Below are 22472 nucleotides of genomic sequence, written 5' to 3' on the forward strand. Positions count from 1 at the left end.
TTCTCGTTTTGCTTCCTGCATCACTTCAAAAGGAATAAAAAAGAAACACAACTGGATACCCCTTGACAGATTTCCAAGGCTCCATAATTCCAAGTGATCCAGCTTGGGATTCTCAATGGGATTTCTCAAAAGGGAATGCTGACAGATAGACAACGGTGTTGAACTTTCTGCCACAGGTGAGCCTCCTGAGCTGGGATCTATTTCTTTCTAATTTCTTCTGGCAGAGGAACAGCAGTTGAGGGCCTCTGGTGATAATGCAGAGTCTCTGTTTCCCCTACAGGAACTGCTACATATTTACAATGAACAGATCCTTCCCTGTGTGGTTTCAGAAGTCTGTATTTTGATTACTGTTAGGGCCTCTATAGTAATTTAGAGGGCTTTAGATACAAAACACTGTGCATTTTAGGTAACGAGGCTCTGAAGCTATTGTTTCGTCAAATTAATCCAGAAAAACCTACAGAAACATTCAAGATGGTCACCGTCCATCTGACAGTACATTTTAGTTTCTTATTGTGTTTGTGGCCAAGCTTCTCTGGGAATGACAGTACTCTCCCAGTTCAAGCAGTTTTCTTATTTTATTTGTAAGTAGAAGGAACTGATAAATCAAACATCTCTACAAACACTAAGACAGTCTTTGGGGGGGGGGGGGGGGGGCGGGGAGGAGGGTGTTGTATGGGGTTTTGTTTGGTTGTTGTTGGGTTTTCTTTGAGGCAGAGGAAAAGGCTCATCCTTACTGCTGTATTTGGAGATTGATCATTCGTGCTCTTTGGCTACCAGTGTTCAACCTGAAACTGAAAGCACACAAATACCTAAATGCCTAAGAGGGAAAACAAAGTACTCGATAGACTTGCATGACAGATTCAAAACTAGTCCTGACTAATCACTACTAACAAACACCCAGAAATGCATAATATCCAGTACTCATAAGAATGGTCCTTACAGTCCCAGTCTGGCTGTCCGAAATGCACAGTGTGTATGCAACAGCCTTGGTAGAATAAAAAGGACAACTTTGTGACCAGATAAGACAAAGATTAATGTTAAAGGATCACCTGATTTTCCCCTTACCAATGGTACTCTTATTCACTACTGCGCTCTGGGCTGCTGCAAACGATCACTTGGCCTTCTTGAACAGGCCATACAGCAAACAGACTAAAGATGATCACACACTTTCAAGAGACAGATCTGATGAAGATTCAGTGTGGTATAATAACAACAATAATAATCATCATAATCCTCCTCCTCATTGGATTCCTACAGTTTGAGCTCAGAAGAACAATCCCTGGGTCACCACATACATCAGACCAATGAAGTTCACATGAGAAACCGAAGCACGTAAACCAGAGACCCCATCCTAATGTTCGGACCTCATCTATAACCAAACTGTCTTTTAGCTGTGAATCTTTGGTGTGTAAAAGAACAAGACAAAAAAGAGCAATCTGCATTTACATTCTGACAAAGGCAGCCTCCACTGCTCTACCCGATTCAGTATTCCACAAGTTCAATCTTTTCACTAAAAATGAGCTCAAATCTTAACGTACTGCAGCAGTGAACTGCGACAGCAAATAAAAGCAACACTCAGTCTTGGTGGTGTTTCCTTTTCTCCCTCCCTGCCCCCCCCCCCCCCTTGATGGGGAATCCTTTTTCTTTCTCTGCTTTCTAGAGAGGCCTGCAATGTTTTGTTTTTCCTTGGGTAATGAGCAACAGCATTTCTGTCCAATATACATGTTTTGGCAGGGCAAGAGACCTGCAGACCCAATTACTAAGGAGGACAAGTAGCCTCCCAAGAGAAGCAGTTTTAATTCCCAGGGACTCTATTTTTAGCTATAGCACCAGAAGTCCCCGAAGCAACAATATCCTTTGACCTGTCATTTATGGCAGGGGAGGGAGCAGGGACAGAGTTGGTCTACAGGTCTGAGTGTCCACCTACTACTAGCCTGTATTAAAGGAGCTCACGCTGTACAGAGCTGGCAGACATCAGAGAACAGCTGAATTGCCTTTTCCTCCTCTTCCCAAAGAAAGGCTGAAGAAGGAGAGAACAAGAGTGAACATGAACGTGGCCACTAACAGCGCCAACAGACACCAACTGCTGAGATGAACCAGATTTCTGACAGGCATGCCACTCTGAATCTATAAGGACATTCACGTAAAGTTTCTTCAAACTAAACTACGGTTATAAATTTTTTTCCACTAACGCAATCATCATCTATACTGCACAGATGAAACTTGGGGACATTGCAAGCAATTCTGTTGTTTCATGTGAGGAGGAGTAGAATCCATCTTTTACTGTCGCGCTGCCACAGAGAAGACTGACACTAAAGGAAGTATACATGACTGAATGTACGTAACAGAAGCAAAGCATTAAGTTATTTTTAAGTAGTTACTATTTAGGGGAGAATCTCCATTAGCATTTTGAATACTAAATCAAATCCCTTGCAAGGATTTTCTCATAGAAAAGTATAAAACAACAGCTTAGGCTTTGATTTACAGTTGACTTCTTTTTCTATTCATGAGAATTAAACATCTCCTACGCAGACAACCAATCACAAATTAAGTCCTCGATTCATGCCCTCTTCATCCACAATTTAAAAGCAATTCTCAAATTCTGGCAAAAGCGTGAAGAAAAGTAAGAAATAAAGTTATTCATAAAAAAGAGTACTTTAGGAGATAGCATGGTAGAAGAGAGGGAATTATAGAAGCAGAGTGATCTGAATTCTGAACAAAGCGGGAAACACCACACGACAGCCTCATGTTGAATACAAGCGATCTACAACAAAGGCAGCTGACAGCTTCTTAGTAATTCCACAAAACTTTTTTTTCTTAATCACCCAAAACACTTAGATCTTTACAATGTACCGACTTTTAACTTATGAAAGGAAATAACTGATTTTTGTCCTTTTCTCTTCAGTTTGACATTGGAATACGGTTGCTGGTTTTCAAGGTTAAAGTATACATATTACCTAGACTATGGTATTTCCGTACAATCCTTGACATTACTATGCCATGTTCAGGTTGAAAACATCAACCCTTCACTGCCACCACTCAGCAAAGCTGGATCTTATTAGCAACACACAACTGCAAGGAGAAACTGAACATGGAAACACAAAACTAGTAAGGAACGTATCTTTCTATGCCAAGGGCTGGTCTCACAACATACCAAATGACACTCCCCCTACCCAATATTCTGACAAGTACCACAGTTTAAGAACCATTAATGAACCAGGAACAAAAGCTGTTAATAGCATATGGATTATTATTATTTTTTTACAGAACTAGTTTATTAATAATGTAAAAACATTAATGGGCAACAAAAAAAGTTGCTTCATAGTTATGGAGATACTAGAGTCTTCGCCTCCACAAAGTCAGTACACAACCATGCCTCCTTAACATAATGGCAGGGATACTGTTACTAACACCAGAGACAGTCAAGATACTCAGCAGCACAAAGAACTATGCAAATATATACATAAACGCACCATGAAATAACTTTATAGAAGATTCTGATCTTAAATAATTTTAAGCTGCAAGACAAATGACACCTGTAAGAAATAAGCCTTCTTAAAAAACCCCGATTAAGGCTCAACAAATAAACTACTACAATATCACACACCAATAAGAACTAGAACTACGCCTAACCTACACAACATGCTGCTTCTAATCTTTGGAAGGTTCAACGTTATGTCACCCACAAGAACACACAAAAAAATGAAATTAAAAAATGCAGCCCTACACATCACAGCCTTCCATCCCCGTTTAATCTTTTAGTAACCACGCCAACATGCTTTACAGAAGAAAAACGCCTCGGTGCTGCCCACACGGGTATCTCTACCCCGAACAACAGGAACCGTTCAGGCTTGAAAAACGAGCAGGGGTGAAAAAGAGCCAGGGGAAACCCCCCGGCGCCACGGGCCCGAAACAAGCCCGGCCTCTCCCCCCCCGGAGCCGCCCCACACGGAAACCCCTCGCCCGCCACGACACCTGTTTTCAGCCGATCCTCCGGCCCGCCTCCCCCCCCCACCACCCCCCCTCGGCTCCGCAGCGCCGCGATCGTGCCCCGCAGCCGCCCCGGGGGCTGCCACGACCCCGCTCCCCCCACCGCCCGGGCCGCGGGGCCCGGCAGGCCGCGGGAGCCCCTGCGCTCACCGTTGAGCGCCGACGCCTGCAGCGTGGCCCCCGAGGTGCCGTCGATGACTTTGATGGCGCCGCGAGCGGTCACGGCCAGGATGGCGTTGAGGGCCGGGTGGTAGCACAGGCTACAGAGCCCGTCGGCGTCGCAGCGCAGGCAGCCGTCCCGCAGCAGCAGCCACTCGCAGGAGCCCGGCCCGGCCGACACCGGCCCGGGCCCAGGCCCAGCCGGCGGTGCCGCCGCCGAAGAGCAGGAGGCTGCCGCAGCCATCTTCCCGGCCGCCGCTGCCGCCGCCCTCAGGACAAGAGGCCCGGGGGGAGCCGCTCACTGACAGTCCCTGGAGGAGCCGCCGCCGCCGCCGCCAGTCACCATCCGGGTCCGGGGAGAGGGGGAAAGGGAGAGCGCCAGCGTGAGCAGGAAGTGACACAACCGCGCCGGATGCGGAACCGACCGCCGGCCCGACACTGGGCGGCGGGGGGGCGGGAGAGAGCAGCCGCTCGTCACGGCAGAGGGGCGGAGGGGGGGCAAGGAGAGGGGCGGGGCTCTGCTGTGCGCGCGCATCCTCATCCCCCCCCGATTGCACAGCGGTGGGGGCCGCGGGCGTCCTGTGCATGCGCGGGGAGAGGGGGCGAGCTGGGCGGCGGGCGGCTCGCCAGGCCTTCCGCGGGCCCGCGGGCGGCGGCGAGGAGCCAGGCCTGAGCGGGCGGGCGAGGGTGCGCTGGGGCCGGCCTGCGCGGTGGCGGAGGCCGGCGGTGGGCGGTTCCCGCTCCGGGGCTGGAGGGCTGCTGCTTGCTTGTGAGGGGCCGGTGTAGCTTCTCCGTCCTGGCCCCGCTCCCTGCGGGAGCGCGGTGGCTGGGCCGGCCGCCCTCCTGCCCTGACGCGCATCGCTGCCCTGGCCCTGCCGCTCCGGGCGAACGCTGGGCCGTGAGCGGGGAAGCGCGTTTGCCGCCTCCCGCCCCGGGGAAAGCGGGGTGGGGGGTTGTTTGCCGTGCCTGGTCTCTGCAAGAGCGATGTGAGAGGGGCCCTGGTTAAGTTGCCTCCAGCTCTGGCACCAGGTGAAAAAGTGGAAGCATTGGTGTGCTGCGGGGGCGGCCTCCTGCCTCTTCGTGTGGGCGGGATCGCGTGTCAATATACACAACGGCTCCGGGCTGAATTCCTTAATTTTTTTTTTTTCTTCTTTTTTTAACCCTAGAATTGGGGGCGGAGTCATTCTCCCCACGAAGGCGTTTTGTTCCGAAGCAGCATTCGCCAAGCTTCAAAAATGACGCGAGTACAATAAAGCCTTTCGTATTGCGGAGATTTTGCCTCTTCACCCCCTGGAACAGCAACGGCAGCTGGAAGAGCTCAGCCTGCCCGCAGGCGTTCTTTTATCTCGGTGACACCTTCTGATAAAATATTTGAGAAGGCTTTTAGGCTACCGATGGTCTTAAATATAATGAAGTTTCCAATATAATGTGGTTTCCTATAGAATATTTTTATTAGGACCCAAATTAGCATAGGTTGCTGTAGCAGGGAAATTATTTAAGAAATTGTGTCTCTGTAAAGAAAAACAAATCCAAAACCACATGGGTAGGTGTGCCATCCAGGATAATCCAGATTGTCCTGAGAGTGAAACATTAAAAGCTAATAAGGGTAGTGACAAAACTTAAAGCAGTTATCTCAAGGTGTATGTTGTCTCCACACCAAAGAAATTGATTTCATACACTTTTCAAGTAGGTATGATTTTTCTGATAAACAACAGAGTGTGTCTGATGGGTAGAAGAGGGAGAAAGACACAGGTGTACGTGTCTAGCTGCTCTATACTGAACATCCTCCAAAGAGCTTGTCTCATTGTTAAGGTACGATACCCCTGTCTCTACCTTGAAATGAGACGTTGCATCTTTTTGCTAGATGGATGTGCTCTTAAGTTTCCAGTTTTGACAGAATTAGTGTATTGTCACAAAAATTTATTTATAGCCTCAAAACTTGAGATTGAGATGTATAAGGATATAGATGTCAATTCAGTAAATATAAATGAGCTTCATACATTCTGTAAACAAGTTTAATTCAAAATTTTTATAAAATACATCTTGTATTTACACACATACCTCATCTAAAAATATGAGTTTGTTTAATGCAAAGTTATTACAAACTATCAGAACCATTTGAGAGCTGTTTGTACATATTTCTTGCACAGCATATGCAAAAGGTGACCCTAGAGATACTAAGATTAAAAGGTGCAAATCTGCAATTGTGTACAAAATCTGTACTATGTTAAGTGCTTATCTACATTGCATATTACACATGTGCCAAGTCTGTGGAAAGGAACAGTTAAAATCGCAACTATAAATTTCACAGAACACGAGTATAGAGGAAATTAAGAGATCTGGAGATTAAACAGAACATTCTTGCATCCTTTGATTAGTCATAGTCATTTCAGATGCACAGGATCTGTTATGGACACCTAATGAACAGCTATGCAAAGAGGAACTAAGTTGAAAGCTCTCTGACAGCCTGGTAACCTAAATGTGTCCTTGCCCTGCATGTTTGTGGCAACGTTAGTTAAACATGTATTCACAGGGTCTGGGTTGAGCCTTCTAATACTAGTTGGATATTCCTGCTAAAAAAAGAAATATAGGTCATGAGAAAAAAAGAGGCAGGACCAGATTATCATGCAAGATTCCAAAGCTAACATGCTTTTTCTTTTTTTTTAAATGCACTGTAACTTCTTTTTTTTTAAAATGTATTATTTATTGATGTATTTAGTATGAATGTTCATAAAACACCTGCAGATAAGTACTAAGCTTCTGGTGTAACTGGTTTCATACGACATCAGTAATTCCACCAGAATTTCTGTAGAAGTCAAAAATTAGGTGAAAAGTCAATCCAGTTTTTCCTCCGTTAATATAAAGCAGCTAGAGTATTACATTACAATTTATGTCCAGCACCAACTTTAAGTAGTTCTGTTTAATACCAACACAAGCATCATCCAGAAAAAGCAGAATAAGCTAAAGGTTTGTGGCAGAGTGTGGCATTGCATCAATAATGAGTGACAAAAATAAGTTATCAGAATGGCAAGATATGCCATCTAAAAAAGGTGGAAAACTACAGTTTTGATAAGGAAATATGTCCATTAGGGATCAAAGACAGCCCTTGCTATTACCTTGTCGTGACTGATTTTTCTTTGCAGCATTAAAAAAAAAGAAAAAAGGAAGAAGACAGGGGGAATGCTTTTTTTCTGCTAGAAAAAAAAAATAAAATCAGAAACTTAAGATCTATTTGGCGATACTAAATACTGAAGATTGCAAATGCCGAAGTTAGTACCACGCAAAGTGAACTTCGGTGGACTTGTCTTGCGAGGAAACATTACCATAAGGACCATTGCATAAGCAATCAACACGGTACACAGGAAATATTTAACATGTCATCACGTTATTACATAATCCTTGGACAGTCAAAATTAGCAAGACTGTAATCGTTACTAAGGCTGTCATTCTGCCTCATGTTAGCGGAGGGAGAATCTGGCCTTACAAATCTTTTTATTTCTCTGCATATGGGATTACAAGTACTGGGAAAGAAAAAATGGATGCGTGTTAAATACCATGCTATTAAAAGCAAGACAGAGCAAGATGTTGTAAAACATAGTTAGGGAAGCATTACTTTTATTTTGTCATCATAAAATAACATTGTTTAAAGATCACACAAATTTGATAGATCATCTTTTTTCTCCAACATTAAGCCAACACTACAGTTGAGAAAGGTGTTTACCTGTTTCTCTGTAAATTTATACTTTTAAGTAAAATAATTTGATTCTCTAAATATGCAATTTAATTAATAATGTCACGCAGTAAATATCTTGCTCCTTTGGTCAGAGATAGTTAATGAAGACTTCAAATACTTGCATCTTCAGTTTTTAAAAACCCAATATACATCCTTAACCAAGGAGTATTTACGCTACACACAAGCCATAGATACAAAATACACAGTATATACATGTTTTGAAAACAAATTGGAATTTATAAAAACTCAATAGCCAAATCAAAGTAATTGAGGCACTAAATTAAAAGTAGTATCTTCATGTCTTGATTATACAGACTATTCTGTGAACAATCAGGACTGTTTCATAAATATATATTATCTACAGAATTTGCTGTGCCAAAAAAGCCAGCTGTGTTTAAGCTCAAAAGAAAAATTGCACTTTGAGATTGTTACAGTTAACTTCTCATTTTTCTCCTCAAACATAGTAATCTGGTCCTAGTGCTTTTGGCACAGGTATCAAGTTGTGGTTTTGCTACACTTTCTTATAAAACACAAGGTTCTTACTTTGTTCATTAAAATCTGAAGAGTCTTAAACAAACCTAGAACTTTGATACAAATCTATATAGCTACAATTGCTTCATTAAATAATATACACAAATACACTCTTTGATCTTAAAACATCTTGACAACTGGATACAAAACAGTCACTTGTATTATCTCCAGCCTTATGCATTATCGGTCTGCAAGTGAATAAAATATGGTTGCTGGCCACATCTTGCACTAGATCACACCCCAGTGTACAAGGACAGAAAATAAATGTATAATAAAAAGATTGGATAAATTAGAAGGGGTTTCTTGGTCTTGAATTCTTCTCCGACTAATAATGATGCAGCACTGTATGCAGCCCAAAAGACTCCAAACAACTGAAAAAGAAGATAAACAGTCTGAGCTGACACCACAAGAAAATCTCTCCAAATATCAAGATAAAAATCAGTTCTTCTCCCAATATAACGAAAAAGAAACCGCCCCAAAAGAATTGGGGGGGTGGAGAGGGGGAAGAACTCCCCCCCCCCAAAAAAAATATACTATGCATTTTCATGTAAATTTAGAGAAATATTTAACAGACACGTTATTTTTGTTTGACACATTTTTACTAAAATGACCAGCTAAGGATCTACAGTAAGTTTTCTCGAAGACATAATTGATACCACAAAGCAAGCTGTAAGCTTACATACACTGATGATTTGAAATTTGACTGGATTAATAATTTTTCATTCTACCTTAACTGTCGGCAACTGTTAACTCCTCCCTTTCTCTAAGCAAAAGAATTACTATACTTGACTCTTCCTCCTATGATATATAGGGCTATATTACTATCTTTTTATTTCAGGATTCGTCTGGCTCATAAGCTTTATTTATGGTGCTCCCACCTCAAGGTGGCTGAAACTCACTATTCCTTTCAGGTGCAGGAAGAAGCCTGACAAAATACAATCTGTATCAAAAACTGTATTGCTTAGTAAGTTAAGAAAGAGCCAGTTTAAAAGACTGGCAGAAAGAAACATTACCGATGTGTATCTGTTATGTTACATGAAATTAGCATGCACACTTTGGGGGGAAAGAAAAAAAAAAGCCTTGAGGTCAGTGAACTTGACTCAAATCTCAAACTAACAAGGCTATGGCAAAAAGTAATCAGACATTATTATCTTCTAGCAGCACCTTGAGTATTAATAAAAGGAGAAATACTTAAAACTGATTGTCACACAAAAACACCGTCATCTCCTGCAAACCACAAGACCAATGAGGGCAGACGTAATAGGACCCCAGCAAAGAACTTTTTCCACAGTTCTGTCAGAGGAGCTGAAGCCCCTTGAGGGATTATGTGGCCCATTCAACTGCCATTGAAAAAAGAAGAAAAAAAAATTGCACATGATTGCATACTTCTGGTTTTGCTGCCTAACCTGGGACTGCAAAGATGGACATGTGGGGACAACCAAGATCATGACTGAATTCCATAAGACGCATGAGTAAAATTGCAACAATAAAAACAATTGAGGTGCATTACTTAAGTAGTTTACTTTGCTGATTGCGCCTGGAAAAGAACTGTCTGGAACTTCACTATTTCACTGTAAGTTCCCCAACTTTAGGGCTGTGAAATATTTCCCCAAGCACAGAGCTCTCAGGCCATAGGAAGCGCTACTTGCACAGCGTAAGTAGTTCGGGCCATGTGGGGCTTCTGCTGCATTTTCACACTATGATGCAAAGGTAAGAACCTTGGCACAGATTCGCCCTGATGTTAACGCAAGACTGTGAGCAGTAATCAAGTTAACAAAGGTTTCATTAACATATATTTATTTTCAAGTTATATATTAGTTAACTGGCAAGTTAATAATTTGCTTTCTGACTGTATCGCTTACTAGTAATTGCAAATTATCATATCACAAACACAGCAATTCTGTTATTTATCATACATTTTAGTTGTTCTTCAATTATACTGTTTACCAGCAAGCTAAAAGGACAGAAATCAATCAAATCAACAGAACAAGAACTCAAAAAACGTACAGCTTAGCTAGCAACAGAATTTTTTCAGTCAGCCTTTCCAAAAGTTCAGCAGTAACTTCAAAGGCTACCTAAAAAGGGTTTTAAGAAGTACTGGAGGTGTTTGAGAACATTATGTAGTTCCAGGACCCATCAGGGACTGTTGCTAGCTTCATAAACGGTGTCCAACAGCAGGTGGTATCAGGCAGGTTATTCCTGCTTTGTGCCTTACGTTCCACATCTATAAAATCAGAACAATACTTACCTTCCCTGCAAAGGGTACTGAGAGCTTTGTACTGCTTCCAGTATGGGAAGGTCTCAGAACAATGACTAACGTCATATTCATGCTGCAGTAACTAAAAATAAACTGGATGATGGGGGAAGGGACAGAACAGCTTATTTTCAGATTCTTCATTTTGAGGTTCAATTATGCATCCTCTTCTCAAAATGATAATCCTGTTTATTTTAATGCAACTATTATAGCACAGCAAAGTATCTGATAACAACAGGTGTCGTTATAGCAACAGCGCTGTATATCCCCAAGTACTCAAAAGAAACATTTAAAACAGAATTCATTTAGCAGTCATGTCCACCATGCTAACCAAAGCTCATAATTCTAAATATTTTGACATATGGTTATGTTATCCTCAACAGATTAATACTTGAAGTCTTAGGAAAGTGACTTAAAAACAACTGTAAACAATAGATGATATAAACAAGAGATCAATTCTCAATAGATGATATCGAACTTACTTTTATTAGGGTAGAAACAACTTCAAATGATCCAACCACCAAAAGTACAGGTGCTATGACAATAAGGGGAAGCAGGGAATATCCTATCACACCAAGAACTTGGCCATAAGCAACCTGAAATTTTGAAGCACATAAAACCAAACTTTTTAGTACTCAGTCTTTGTCACCCAACACAATTCAATCTTGTTATAACAGTAATAGCGATAATATGTTAAGTATTCATGAAATTTTAGCTAAAGGAAGCTTGCTAGTATGAAAATTGTTTTTGTACGCTACCCCCTAGAATTTTGTAATTAATCATTAGTTCTCTTAGAAATATGTTGCCTTGTCTTTTTTTTTTTTTTTACCACTGTAAATGACAATTTTATAATTTCCAAGGGAAGTATTTACACAGGTTAAAATATGTAATTCCACCCATCCCTCACATTTTCACGTTCTGCCTTAAGTGGTTCTCAGCTGCCACTCTCCGTGGAATGTGCAACTGATACCCAGGAGCACAGAACTACAACACACCTCTCAGTCACCAGCTGTAGTCCCGGCTGTCACAAGCAGCAAAGATATAATTTTCTGTATTAACACACTCATATCCATTATACATAAATAAATTCATAAAGTACATTAATGCTTTTGGCGTCAGGGCAAGACCTAGAACCTGATCCCTCTAAGGCACAGAAATGTTACAATTTTCTGTTTAAATTTATGACTATCTTAAACAGATTTGCTCAAGTATTTCCATAACTGTTTTTAGTTTCATGAGGATTAAAATGTCCTATTTTCTCCCACTATGGTTCAAAATGTTCCTGGGCCCAGCTCAGCTTCTTGGATTTCACAAGAAAAACAGTGGGGAGACAAGTGACCATCTTGCAAGCAATTTCTCGTGGCTGTTGATCCTTCACAGTGAACTGTACAGACCCATACGTTCTCCCCTGTTTATACATTCTGATAATCTCACATTTTGACCCACAAAACGGATAGATTTAAGGGCATCTGGATTCTCCCAGTGTGCAGAAAAAAACATGTAATCACATTTATAAAAGCTCTTTCTTTCAAAATAGTGTTCACACAAGAAGACCCTAGCAATTATGATTAAAAGGAAAACATAAAAAAATTAAAGTAAATGTAAATAATGCAGGAAGTCTGCAACACTAGTTTATCATTAGTGCAAGATGCATAGTAAAAATATAAAAATCAAGTATCACTGAATATTTAGTTCTTCACAACACAGTTCAATGCATTCTATGCTGCAGAGCCATTCTAAGAAGTTTCTACCTTCCTGACTGTTCCACTGAAGCTGTCTCTGGGCCTTGCTGTAAGTCATTTTTTGTTGTTTACACCTGAAGCGCTTAGTGACTCCATTTGTAAACAGCTCAAACAGCTATTCCAACCCTGCTGATACAAGCAGCTGGAGGGAGGGATGCAAGCCAGAATTTCAATTGGCTTTGCGGGTGAAGAACATGACGTGACTTTTAACCTTTAATGGGTCTGAGCTGCATCAGGCCAAGGATGAAAACAAACACTGGTAGGTGCTCTACCCACAAGGACATTATACAACATTAAAAAAAAAAAGTTTAACTAAAGAGCAGCACAAGAGCAGTGCAAGGAGGAGAAAGGGTCCCATTTAGCTCAGTGACCAAAAATTTGAAAGCACCTGACCCTCAAGAATGGACTTCAGTTCTGGATCACAGGCAGCTGTTAGAATTTCTGGGATTCATAGCACAAATTTCCAGATTGTTTATCACATCCAGTGTGCCATCCATCCCTCAGAAAGATTAGCTGACTACCTCTGTATTTTAGATTTTATTTTGGAGGTCAAGAACCTGAAATGTACATGTTACACTTACCAACTGCATCCATTCTTAGCTGGCTACAAAGTCTAAAGCCAAGCACCAAGAAAACCCAACTACTACTGAAAAACGTAGCCAAGAGACTTTACATTTATTCCCTCTATGTCCTTTTTGCATACAGGTACTTACTTCTCCTCCAAGAACCCTGGCCAGTAAAAAAATTGTCAAGGATCCAAATATCCAAATCGTTATAATCCAAGAAACCACCTTTAAGAGATAAAGAACAATTCATTTATATTAATCATGATTTTATTATGCAAAACTGAATTCTGTATTGCAGCAAGAATAGTTTTACTTAGTATCACGATGCAACTTGAGAATAAAATTAAGCAGTTACATTTACAGAATCACATAAATGGTAAGTTCGGTGAACATGGAATGCACATGCAGTGTCTTTTGTAAGTATTGTAATATTCTATCAGAGTAGGAAAGGTTTAGTTAAAACGAAAGGTAAGACCACCCTAGCTAAATGTCTTCACATCCCACCTATTACAAAAGGTGGGCGCAGACAGTTTTTGAAAGTCAGCCCAACCAACACACAGAGTTAGAATTCTGCTTCTTTCATCCATAAAGACGCCACTTCATTCTTTACTCAAACTGAGAATGCTCAGAAGAAGACAAAGGACTTCAACTCTCCAACTCTCAGTAGAACTTGATGATGATTACAACTTAAGAAACAGCCCCAGTCTCCTGGGACAAAGTCTGTCGTTATTTTTCCTTGATTCTTTCATTGGTCTGCTCTTAAACTGAAGCGGAAATCTTAGAGTCATTCTCCAGCTTAACAGAACCTTCAAAGTAACTTAGCTATTCTTGGAGTTGAGGCACCAGGATGTTTAGAAGTGAAGCTCTCCCATTAGAAATACCTTTTTAGAGGGAAAGAACAGTTATCAGTCCACTTAAAAATTAAGCTAGTACTCAATTTAGTTGTTTTTTGGGGTTTTTTTGCTTAATTCAAACTTACAGATTCACAGAAGAACCAAGTAGAGGATGATTTTTCTTTAAATTTAAAATCACATAAAAATCACAGCACCACTTCAAAAAAATAAGATAAATATAATGGCTTTATGCTATTTGTGAAAATAGTGCACATCCTCCTTTTACTTTCTCCCTTCTTCCACAGCCTAAAATAGGAGGGCTGGATTAAAGTCTTAGAGCAGGAATGCTCATCTCTCTCCAGCTTACAGCCCACCATTCAGTTCACCTAGTCCAGCTGCTGTCAGTCGTCGTGTTGCTACCTACTAGCCTTCCCTCCTCACACATATACAGCACTCTTACATCAGTACAGTAAACCCACTGTTCCTAAGAAACATTATACCTACTGTTCACGTACAGTAGGTACACAATCTCCAGAAGGTAGTTTATCTGTCAAGGGATCAAGGAATGGTCCTTGCTTTGCCTAGGAGGCAGCTAAGTGGTCCACCCAGAAGACTCGAATAATACAGTGCTTCAGTCTACTCATTTCAAGTCTCTTAGAAACAAGATACTGAGAGTGAATTCTTAGTCAGAATTTGGTACACCATATGGAAGCCAGAGATCACAAAAAGAATGATTTTTATCTCACCATTCACAAAAATCCTTGCATAAGCACATTCTGCTACTTTACATATGGCTTATTGCTATACTACATTGTATTTAAAACAACTGTAACTACACATACAGCAAAGATTTCCGAAGGAGGATCACAGAGGCACACATTCAAATCGTTGACTATAAATGACACCATTTCTGTATTTCAATCTGGACGTAAAGAAAAAAGCTAACGGTGTTTATGGGGGCCAATTAAATCTGCACAATGCCTCTGAATAGCTGTTCACCCTAGAGTTCAAACAGAATTATGGAAAAAGTCTATTGACCAGAGGAAAGTTATTTGATTGTCATTGAGCAGGGAGGACAAAATAACAAATGGCACCAATGAAGAGTAAATACAACAGATAACAGTGGTGATATAGTATGAATTAAACAAGTAGCTTTATTTGTCAGGAAATTAAAATTCATGGCATACAAACAAATGTTCTTTGGCAACATTTTTTAGTAATAAAAAGCATGTTAACAAAAGGTCACAATTAAAATGGAAAGATTCACTAATATGACTATAAACCCATTAGTATCAATCTGCCTCCTCTAGAAACCACATCTTTCCTTTGTTTTACTGTATAAAAACAAACCTGACATTTCATCATGATTAACTCATCCGTGGGCTATTTAATACATTTCTTACTGCTGTCTTTCTACATATTAACTTGAGAAACAGCATTTGAAATGCCTCACATTAGTATGTGAGGAAAAGACTTTCTACCTACGTAACAATGCAAATTGCTTGGCAATCATGCGCCCAAATTTAGTTTAGATTTCTTTTTAGGTAGAAGGCTTATACCTACCTTAAATTGTCCATATAATGAGATCATTGAGAAGAAGAGGACAACTGCCAGAGGACCCCAAAAGTCTGGATTGTCTCTCACTACCTGCCTATTGAACCCAAGAGATGGCATAGGCATCAACACACATCGAATTTTGTAGTAAATATCCTTTAGATCAATGTCGAGCTCTTCCCTGAAATTGAGTAAAGCAAGAGAGCATTACTATACACCACAGTCATGAAATAAAGTGTAAAAAGGCAAGTTCAGGGGCAAACAGTAGTTTTATCGTGCAAGTCTCCTGTCACCCATAAGGCTTTCTGAAGCCACGACTAGCAAAGGAACAGCTTCATCCACAACAAAGCAACACCATACCTTTATCTTGCATCCAGTAACTCGTGTGACATAGTTAACATATATTTAATTATTCAAAAAATCAATGACATGACTGAGAACAGAAAACATACACAACAGACCCTAACAATCTACACTTAGACAGTAGACCTACTTTCTGACATGCAGGAACACAACACATTCATACCATTGTAACTACTTAAAAGACATGCATACACCAAAGTAGGATGTCTGCCTATTTCTATGATGAGGAGTTTGCCACGAGCACACATATGATGGAAACGTTTTATTTCAAATTCTACAAGAAAGAATACCTTTACGTTCACTAATCCAAACCCATTCAAAATACATCAGGTAAAAAAAAAAATTAAAAAATAAAATGGGGTTTAACTTGCTTCAACACCAGTAGTTTTCAGCAGACCAGTTTATACCAATTGTTTAATTAGTGGCTTGTTTCCAATATGGGTAAAAAATAAAAGCCAATTAAACTAGCAATAAATTCTATCAACAGATCTTGCTCTTCTGGAATTGCCTTTTCCGCTCCCTGCTACAAACTATCTGTAAGCAGCTACAAATTGACCAGAAGACTCTTCTCCATAGGAGACTCCTAACTGGTACATCTTGCCCCGATTGTCCCAGGATAATGGGAAGGAATCAGGCTTTCCAAATAATGGGCAATTCCCTTTAAGTTTATGCATGGAACCTTAAGACAGAACTGTATGCTAGCATTTTCCTTATGCAGTCATGACTGAGGAGCTCTGAAGAGTTGCAAGAGACTTCCCGGCAGATATCCCTCTGCTCTACATTTAAGAGCACAATGGCGAAAAATGTAGAATCACATTAAATCCATTTATGAAAGTTTCATAGAAGGCTTTGATTTACAGCCTTTTCCTCAGAAAAGCTGAAGCAAGAAATAAATGCAAAGTCGTGATTCGCTACAATTTCTTTTTAAAAAAATAATTAAATACTGCTCATTGAGTCTCTGAAGGCAATTAAATACTGCTCATTGAGTCTCTCCAGGCAATTTCAGGATTGCTGTTACTGAAGCTATTTCAGAATTGGTATTACTAACCTGTGACTAAAAAAACAAATATTGCTCTTTAACCACATCTCTGAATCTAAGGAGTAGAGTAGAAGCATCTATTTTCCTCCATTTATCTAAACAGGATGTAGCATTCCTATATTTTACTCTGAAGACTATGTAACACAAATATTTCCTGTCTGGAAATAATTCTTTGTCATCACCTAGGGCTTCTGACAGTTTCTCATGTGAACAAAACGTCTTTTGCATGAAGTTGACAGCTACCTCACTTAAGAAGTAATGGTAGCTGTAATAGGAAACAAGTACCTGGAGTAATGCTGCCCAATGAGAAAGAAAAAAAATAAATCCCACTCTACTGAACAAAATGCTTGCACAGTAATACCACACTGAACTTCCCTCAGCTGGATGCTATTCTTTAAATCCTTAGTGGGATTCAGGTTACAAGGCTTCATTACAGCACACATCCTGGGAATAATCAGAACTGCATAAAAACCGCTACATGGAAGTCAGATTAAGGTCTTCTCCATTAGGATGATTATATCTATCCTGTTTGCACAAACAGATCGTTCCCCTGGCATGTTCTCCCCACTTCCAGCAATCAGCAGCTTAGAAAACTTAACTGTCTTTGAATCAGAAACTTTGTTTTCATGGTATAAGTTCGACAAAAGAGAAAATTCATATGTTGTCACCTCAATACATCATTCTGTTTCCTAATTAAAAGTTAGAGGTTTACAGAACAGACTTACTCACACAAGGAGTTAGTTCTACGTGCTTTTAAATTAAAGTACTTTTCAAGTAGCGGTTTCATTATTAAGCTCTCCAGACATCTGTTCTCTCCCAACACTCTTCATTCGAGTTCTCCAGAGTACTCTCCTGCTCACTCATTTTTTTTAAAGCATCATTACCTTCAATTCACACAGGAAAACACTGTGACACTAAGAATGAAGTTGCTTAGGTGCAGAACAAGGACTATGATCCAGGCCACCTGACTCAGTATGGTAATCTTAAGATACAAACTTTCTTCAACTAACCACATTTCTATGAACAGAACAAAAGGCGCAGAGATTTTCCGTTTTAAGGACACTTTTGTCCTTCAACACTATCACCCTTTTAATCTAGCTTCATAATATAAGATAGCATCAAAGATTCCAAAGTTTGTACTACCTTGCTTACTCTACTGTAATAAGCATGATTCACAATGCATTTACTTCAGCCTAACTTGACAGAATTTACTTAGATTCACTTAACATGAATGTTTCCGCAGGGTTGTCTTAACCTCTGATTGTTCTATGGCATTAAGAAACTCACAACATCAGCACAAAAGATAGAAAGAATACAATGTAATTTTTTTAACCATTACAAGATCAACAGATATGAGCAGAAAAGCCGTAATAGCTTTATAGGAAATAAATAAAATTGGATTTTACTTCCTCCTTCCTTTCTCCCCAACAGGGAATAACCAGGATCTATTTTCCACTAAAAATAAAAACCATAGTGAGAAACATACTGTTTTCATTCCTGCACCAGAAAATACTCATTGGTCAAGTGATTTGTCAAATATAATTCTAGTCACAGAAAAAGGCTGTGGGACAATTTGAGAGACTACAATTTGTTTGTTTTTACTACACAGCTAATATAGATAGATACCCAAAAATAATTACGACATACAGGAGGGGCTTGTTATCTTCTGGGTCATCATCTTCCACTTCCAGAAGCCAGCCATACCCTCTCTGTCTTAGGAATGTAGTTGCAGTAGATTCTTTGATGAATTCTCCTCCAAGATTTAGCTTAACATCTGGAGTTGTTATGGAGCCACTAAGATCTTAGAGAAAGAGGGAGAGAAAGACATACCTTTTTATGTCTTGCCAAAAGCCACTTGATTTCAAAAGTACTGGAAGATAAATAACAGACATATAAAGCTACATGTCCTGGTCATCACCATAAAAATATTCAATATATAATTTGAAAGGGTACTTCTAGTTTTAATGCAATAGTAACAATGTTGGTTTAGTTAGGTCTCAAATTACCGAGTTTTGGCTTCCAGACAGAACTCTTGTTTTGATGACACAGTGTTATGATGTGACAGAAAGGCTTCAATTTGTGCTTTATCATTAAGCATTTAAAGGCATAAAAGGAGTTCACTAATTAAAGTCTCATCATACTGTAAGTTGTGGATTATTTACCCTTTTTTTTCCGACCATTCTATACCTCTTTGGGAGCTCATTTATGCGCAGTGGCATTGTTTCAGCCAAAACCATTCTCTGCCTTTATTCATCAAAGGAAAACATTTGTACATGTTTTTATTTGTAGTTTGCCTTTAATACAGGTGAAAATACTAGAAAAAGAATACTATCAGAGATCCTTCGGCTCCAGCCAATATAAAGAGACACAAGGAGTTCTCTTCAATATACTATGATCTTGCTCTGCTAGAGTACTAAACAAAACAAAGAGCAATTTAGGTATGTGTCAAAGTCACCAATAAATATTATTATCTCATTGTATTCATTTATATAAAGATGAAAAATACAAAATAGTAATTGAAAATATACAAAGCATTTTGAAGAAAGAATAAAAAAAAATATAGAAGAGGGGAATAATTATTTCTTTAGAAAATCATGGATTTCCATTATTTGCTAAAAAGGAAAAAAACAAATAGAAACACGTACATTTTTTGTACAAACCCTATTACAAATATATTGAGAAACAAAAACTCTCTTCTCATCCAACACCTTTATGTTTCACCAAAGAAAATCTTATTTTGCCTTCCCACTGTTGTGCGTTCTTCACACAAAAATGTTTCTAGGCACAAATTTCCTGCAACACCTCGCTATAGCAAGTATTTCTGAAACGCATACTCACCGAGGCAAGTCAGGCCAGATTTGTAGATTACATTTGTGACATCTTCTATCAAAACGCAATGTAGTTTTACAGAAACAAAATTTGTACAGTGACAGAATCTCACAGTCTTCAGCCAGCTGTCTAAAGTGTTCACCAATCACTCAGCATCGCAATTCATTTAACAGAATTCTCCTTCCCAAATCAACTTGCTAGGCCACTCAAGCTTAAATTTAAGCTTCTCCATAAATGCTTTTCAACTGTTTCATAATCATGACAGTTAATGATCCATTGCTTTGACTCTTTAAACACAATCTGCGCAGGATCCTTGTAAAGATTGCTGTAACTTAAAGAAGGAATATCTCTTTGTTCTTGTCAGTATCAGCACACATACACTGTTCTCACCAGACACAAGCAAAGCCTTCCTCTGCTGTTTACAGAGGAAGAAAAAAAGAAAAAGGTGTTCTTAATGCCTGTGCATCGAGGTAGTGAGAGCCTCAGAAGTCTTCTGCTGACACTGGGACCCTTTAATCTAAAAATATTTGTTTATGCTACAACAGAGCACCACTTCTGAAGGAGAGGTTCTTGCTACTCTGTATGCACAAATGTGGCTGTCAAACAAGCAAACATAACAGTCCAACCAGCCATTTTTTTCCTTTCACAGTGACTGCTGACAATCCATCCTGGGGCAGGGAAACTTCTACACAAGTCTTATTTACCAAGACTCCTTCTAGCAGTTGATGACTGGTGAATACCTGCAACCACGCTTTTTTATCATGAAACCTATTAACAGGATCTTAAGTCTATTTTGCAAGACATTTCAGATGTGACATAAAGCTGCAGAAACCAAGGAAAAAGAGTCTGCCACTAAATTTTAATTTAGAAATATCAAGCTGTTTAACTTTGCTTATGTTCTTGTTTGTTAGGGTAGGTCTATACAGCACTTTGCAAAAAGGACTACACTTGAACAGGCAGGAGATCACACCTTGCTTGTGTTCACAAAGAGCACAGAGCCGAGTCCAATTCAACACATCCTACTGGAAAGGCGGCTCTATTGGACTGGGTTCAGCATTGCTGAACAAATACTTCCAGGGGAATCCAGAGTTTCCATCCACAGGTACGTGGATCCTTTTTCAGGCCAAGGTGGAGAAGAAAAACAAACCAAACGAAACAAGGACAAAAAAACCAAAACAGCTGAGATCGTACCTGTTGATTAGCATTCCTTGTCAGAAGGACTGGGAAGTTCACCAAAGAACAGGCATCCTACAGTAGTTTTTCCACTTCAGTAATTCTTTACCAGGGTGGGGCACATGAGTCAAGATTTAGATGATTCCCTACCCCTGTCCACAATTACAAGAGTAACTAAATACATGCATAAAGCAGAACGTTTGTTGTTTAAATGGGTAGAGCCCAAAAGGTCATTCTCCATCAAAAAAAGTTAGCACATTGCTGACTCTTGTATGTTCATTTTCCCAGTCTTAGGGTGGATCTTCACGGCATGCTGGTACACCACAACTATTTGTGCAGCAGTTCGGCAGCAGGCCACGCTTCACATCCTACACTACACCCAGGGCTTCTCCCCCACCCCCACACCACCACGACTGTGCTGAAATAAGACGCGGTGCAGAGACTTTGGCACAGCAGTACAGCGAATGCAAACACAGGTATGATCTTCAACAAACACCAAATTGCTCTCCCAGCAACGCAGGGAAGAGGAGCGGCCTGTGACAGCGCTTGTCACGGTGACGGCAGGTCGCCGGGCACAACCCCGATGATGGGTTTCAGAGAACCCGAGAAGGGGAGCCCCACGGCCGGCTCTGCCACGCTGCTGCTTCCCCCACGCGGGTACGGCAGCTGCTCGCACCGGCCCTAAGCGCCGCTCCCTGCCCGCAGCGGAGCCGCGGCCCGAGGGCACCAGCCACTGCGGCCGCCTCCGCCGGCCCGCTCCGCCTCCAGCCACGCCAGCGGCCTCGGGGCGGGGGGAGGAGGGCACAGAAGGCACCCCTCGCCTCAGCGGCCCGGGAGCCGCCCGCTCCCCCACGGCCTGGCCGAGCCCTTCTCCCGGGGAACGCGAGAGCGGCCCCAACGGCGGCCCCGCGCTCACCTTCAGCGTCTGCCGAGGAGACGAAGGTGAAGTCCCCGTTGCCGGGCGCATAAAGGGGCGGCGGCGGCTGCGGGCCCGGGGGCTGCATCTCCCCGCCCTCCGCAGGGGCTGCGGGGTCGGTGGGGGCAGCGAGAAGCGAGCGGTCGGGCGGCCGGACACCGCGGCCTGGGGCCTGCCGGGTCCCTCCTCCTACGGCGGCGGCCGGCACCCGACGCCCGCAGCGCAGCCGCCTCACGGACGGGGAGAGCGACAACAAGAGACACCGCCCCGCCGATTGGCTGCTTGCAAGACGCGCCGCGATTGGCCGCCGCAGGGCCAATGCTGACTGGCTTCCCCCGGCTGTGGGTCGGGGAGTGAGGTCGCTTCGACTCCGCTATAAAGCTCCTCCTGGATTGGCGGAGGCGCGATGTGACGCGAAGGGTGGGGGGCACGGAGGCAGGAAGCTGCCGCAAGGCATTGTGGGGTTGTGCGGCTCTATGCGCGAGGGCTGGCGTCATCACTCCTGCGTCATCACTCCTGCGTCATCATCAGCCCAACGGCCGCCGCGGCCTTGTGGGCGGCCTCTTTCCCCCCTCTCCCCCTCGAGGGCAGCCGCGGGTGCCTTTTCCTCCAGCCATCGCTTCCCAAGGGGGAGGGCGGCTGTAAGGCCCTGGGCGGGGTGAGAAGCAGCCCCCCCCCCCACCTTGCGCTGGAGGCCCTGGGGGGGCTGCCGGGGCAGCTCCCACCCCGCTGGGCGCTCCGGTGCGAGAGCCGCCGCCATGGGCGGTGTTGAAGGCACCAGGGCAGGTGT

General features: G+C 41.8%; 2 protein-coding genes across 8 annotated transcripts in view; both read right to left on the minus strand.

Annotated features, from left to right (window-relative positions):
- BIRC6 (baculoviral IAP repeat containing 6) overlaps positions 1 to 4501 on the minus strand; it is a 188023-nt gene extending 183522 nt beyond the window's left edge. For all 5 annotated transcript variants that reach the window (XM_063328808.1, XM_063328811.1, XM_063328812.1 and 2 more), the window contains exon 1: positions 4141 to 4501. In XM_063328808.1, the coding sequence (XP_063184878.1) occupies positions 4141 to 4393 (253 nt within the window). In that variant the 5' untranslated portion in view covers positions 4394 to 4501. The remainder of the gene's footprint in view (positions 1 to 4140) is intronic.
- A 1077-nt stretch (positions 4502 to 5578) lies between these two features.
- Positions 5579 to 22093, minus strand: YIPF4 (Yip1 domain family member 4). 3 transcript variants are annotated; one of them, XM_063328813.1, is made up of 7 exons: positions 21683 to 22093; positions 18412 to 18565; positions 15372 to 15543; positions 13123 to 13200; positions 11150 to 11263; positions 10662 to 10763; positions 5579 to 8784 (listed from the first exon to the last, which is right to left on the minus strand). In XM_063328813.1, the coding sequence occupies exons 1-7, from the start codon at positions 21768 to 21770 to the stop codon at positions 8647 to 8649; spliced, it is 846 nt and encodes a 281-aa protein (XP_063184883.1). In that variant the 5' UTR covers positions 21771 to 22093; the 3' UTR covers positions 5579 to 8646. The 3 variants fall into 3 exon arrangements, with proteins under 3 accessions (XP_063184883.1, XP_063184884.1, XP_063184885.1); XM_063328814.1 differs by lacking the exon at positions 10662 to 10763 and having other exon boundaries at positions 21683 to 22079; XM_063328815.1 differs by lacking the exons at positions 5579 to 8784; positions 10662 to 10763 and adding an exon at positions 8797 to 10637 and having other exon boundaries at positions 21683 to 22090.
- Positions 22094 to 22472: the final 379 nt, after the last annotated feature.

Source organism: Chroicocephalus ridibundus, chromosome 3 (genome assembly GCF_963924245.1).
Source record: "Chroicocephalus ridibundus chromosome 3, bChrRid1.1, whole genome shotgun sequence".
Taxonomy (NCBI): Eukaryota; Metazoa; Chordata; class Aves; order Charadriiformes; family Laridae; genus Chroicocephalus; species Chroicocephalus ridibundus.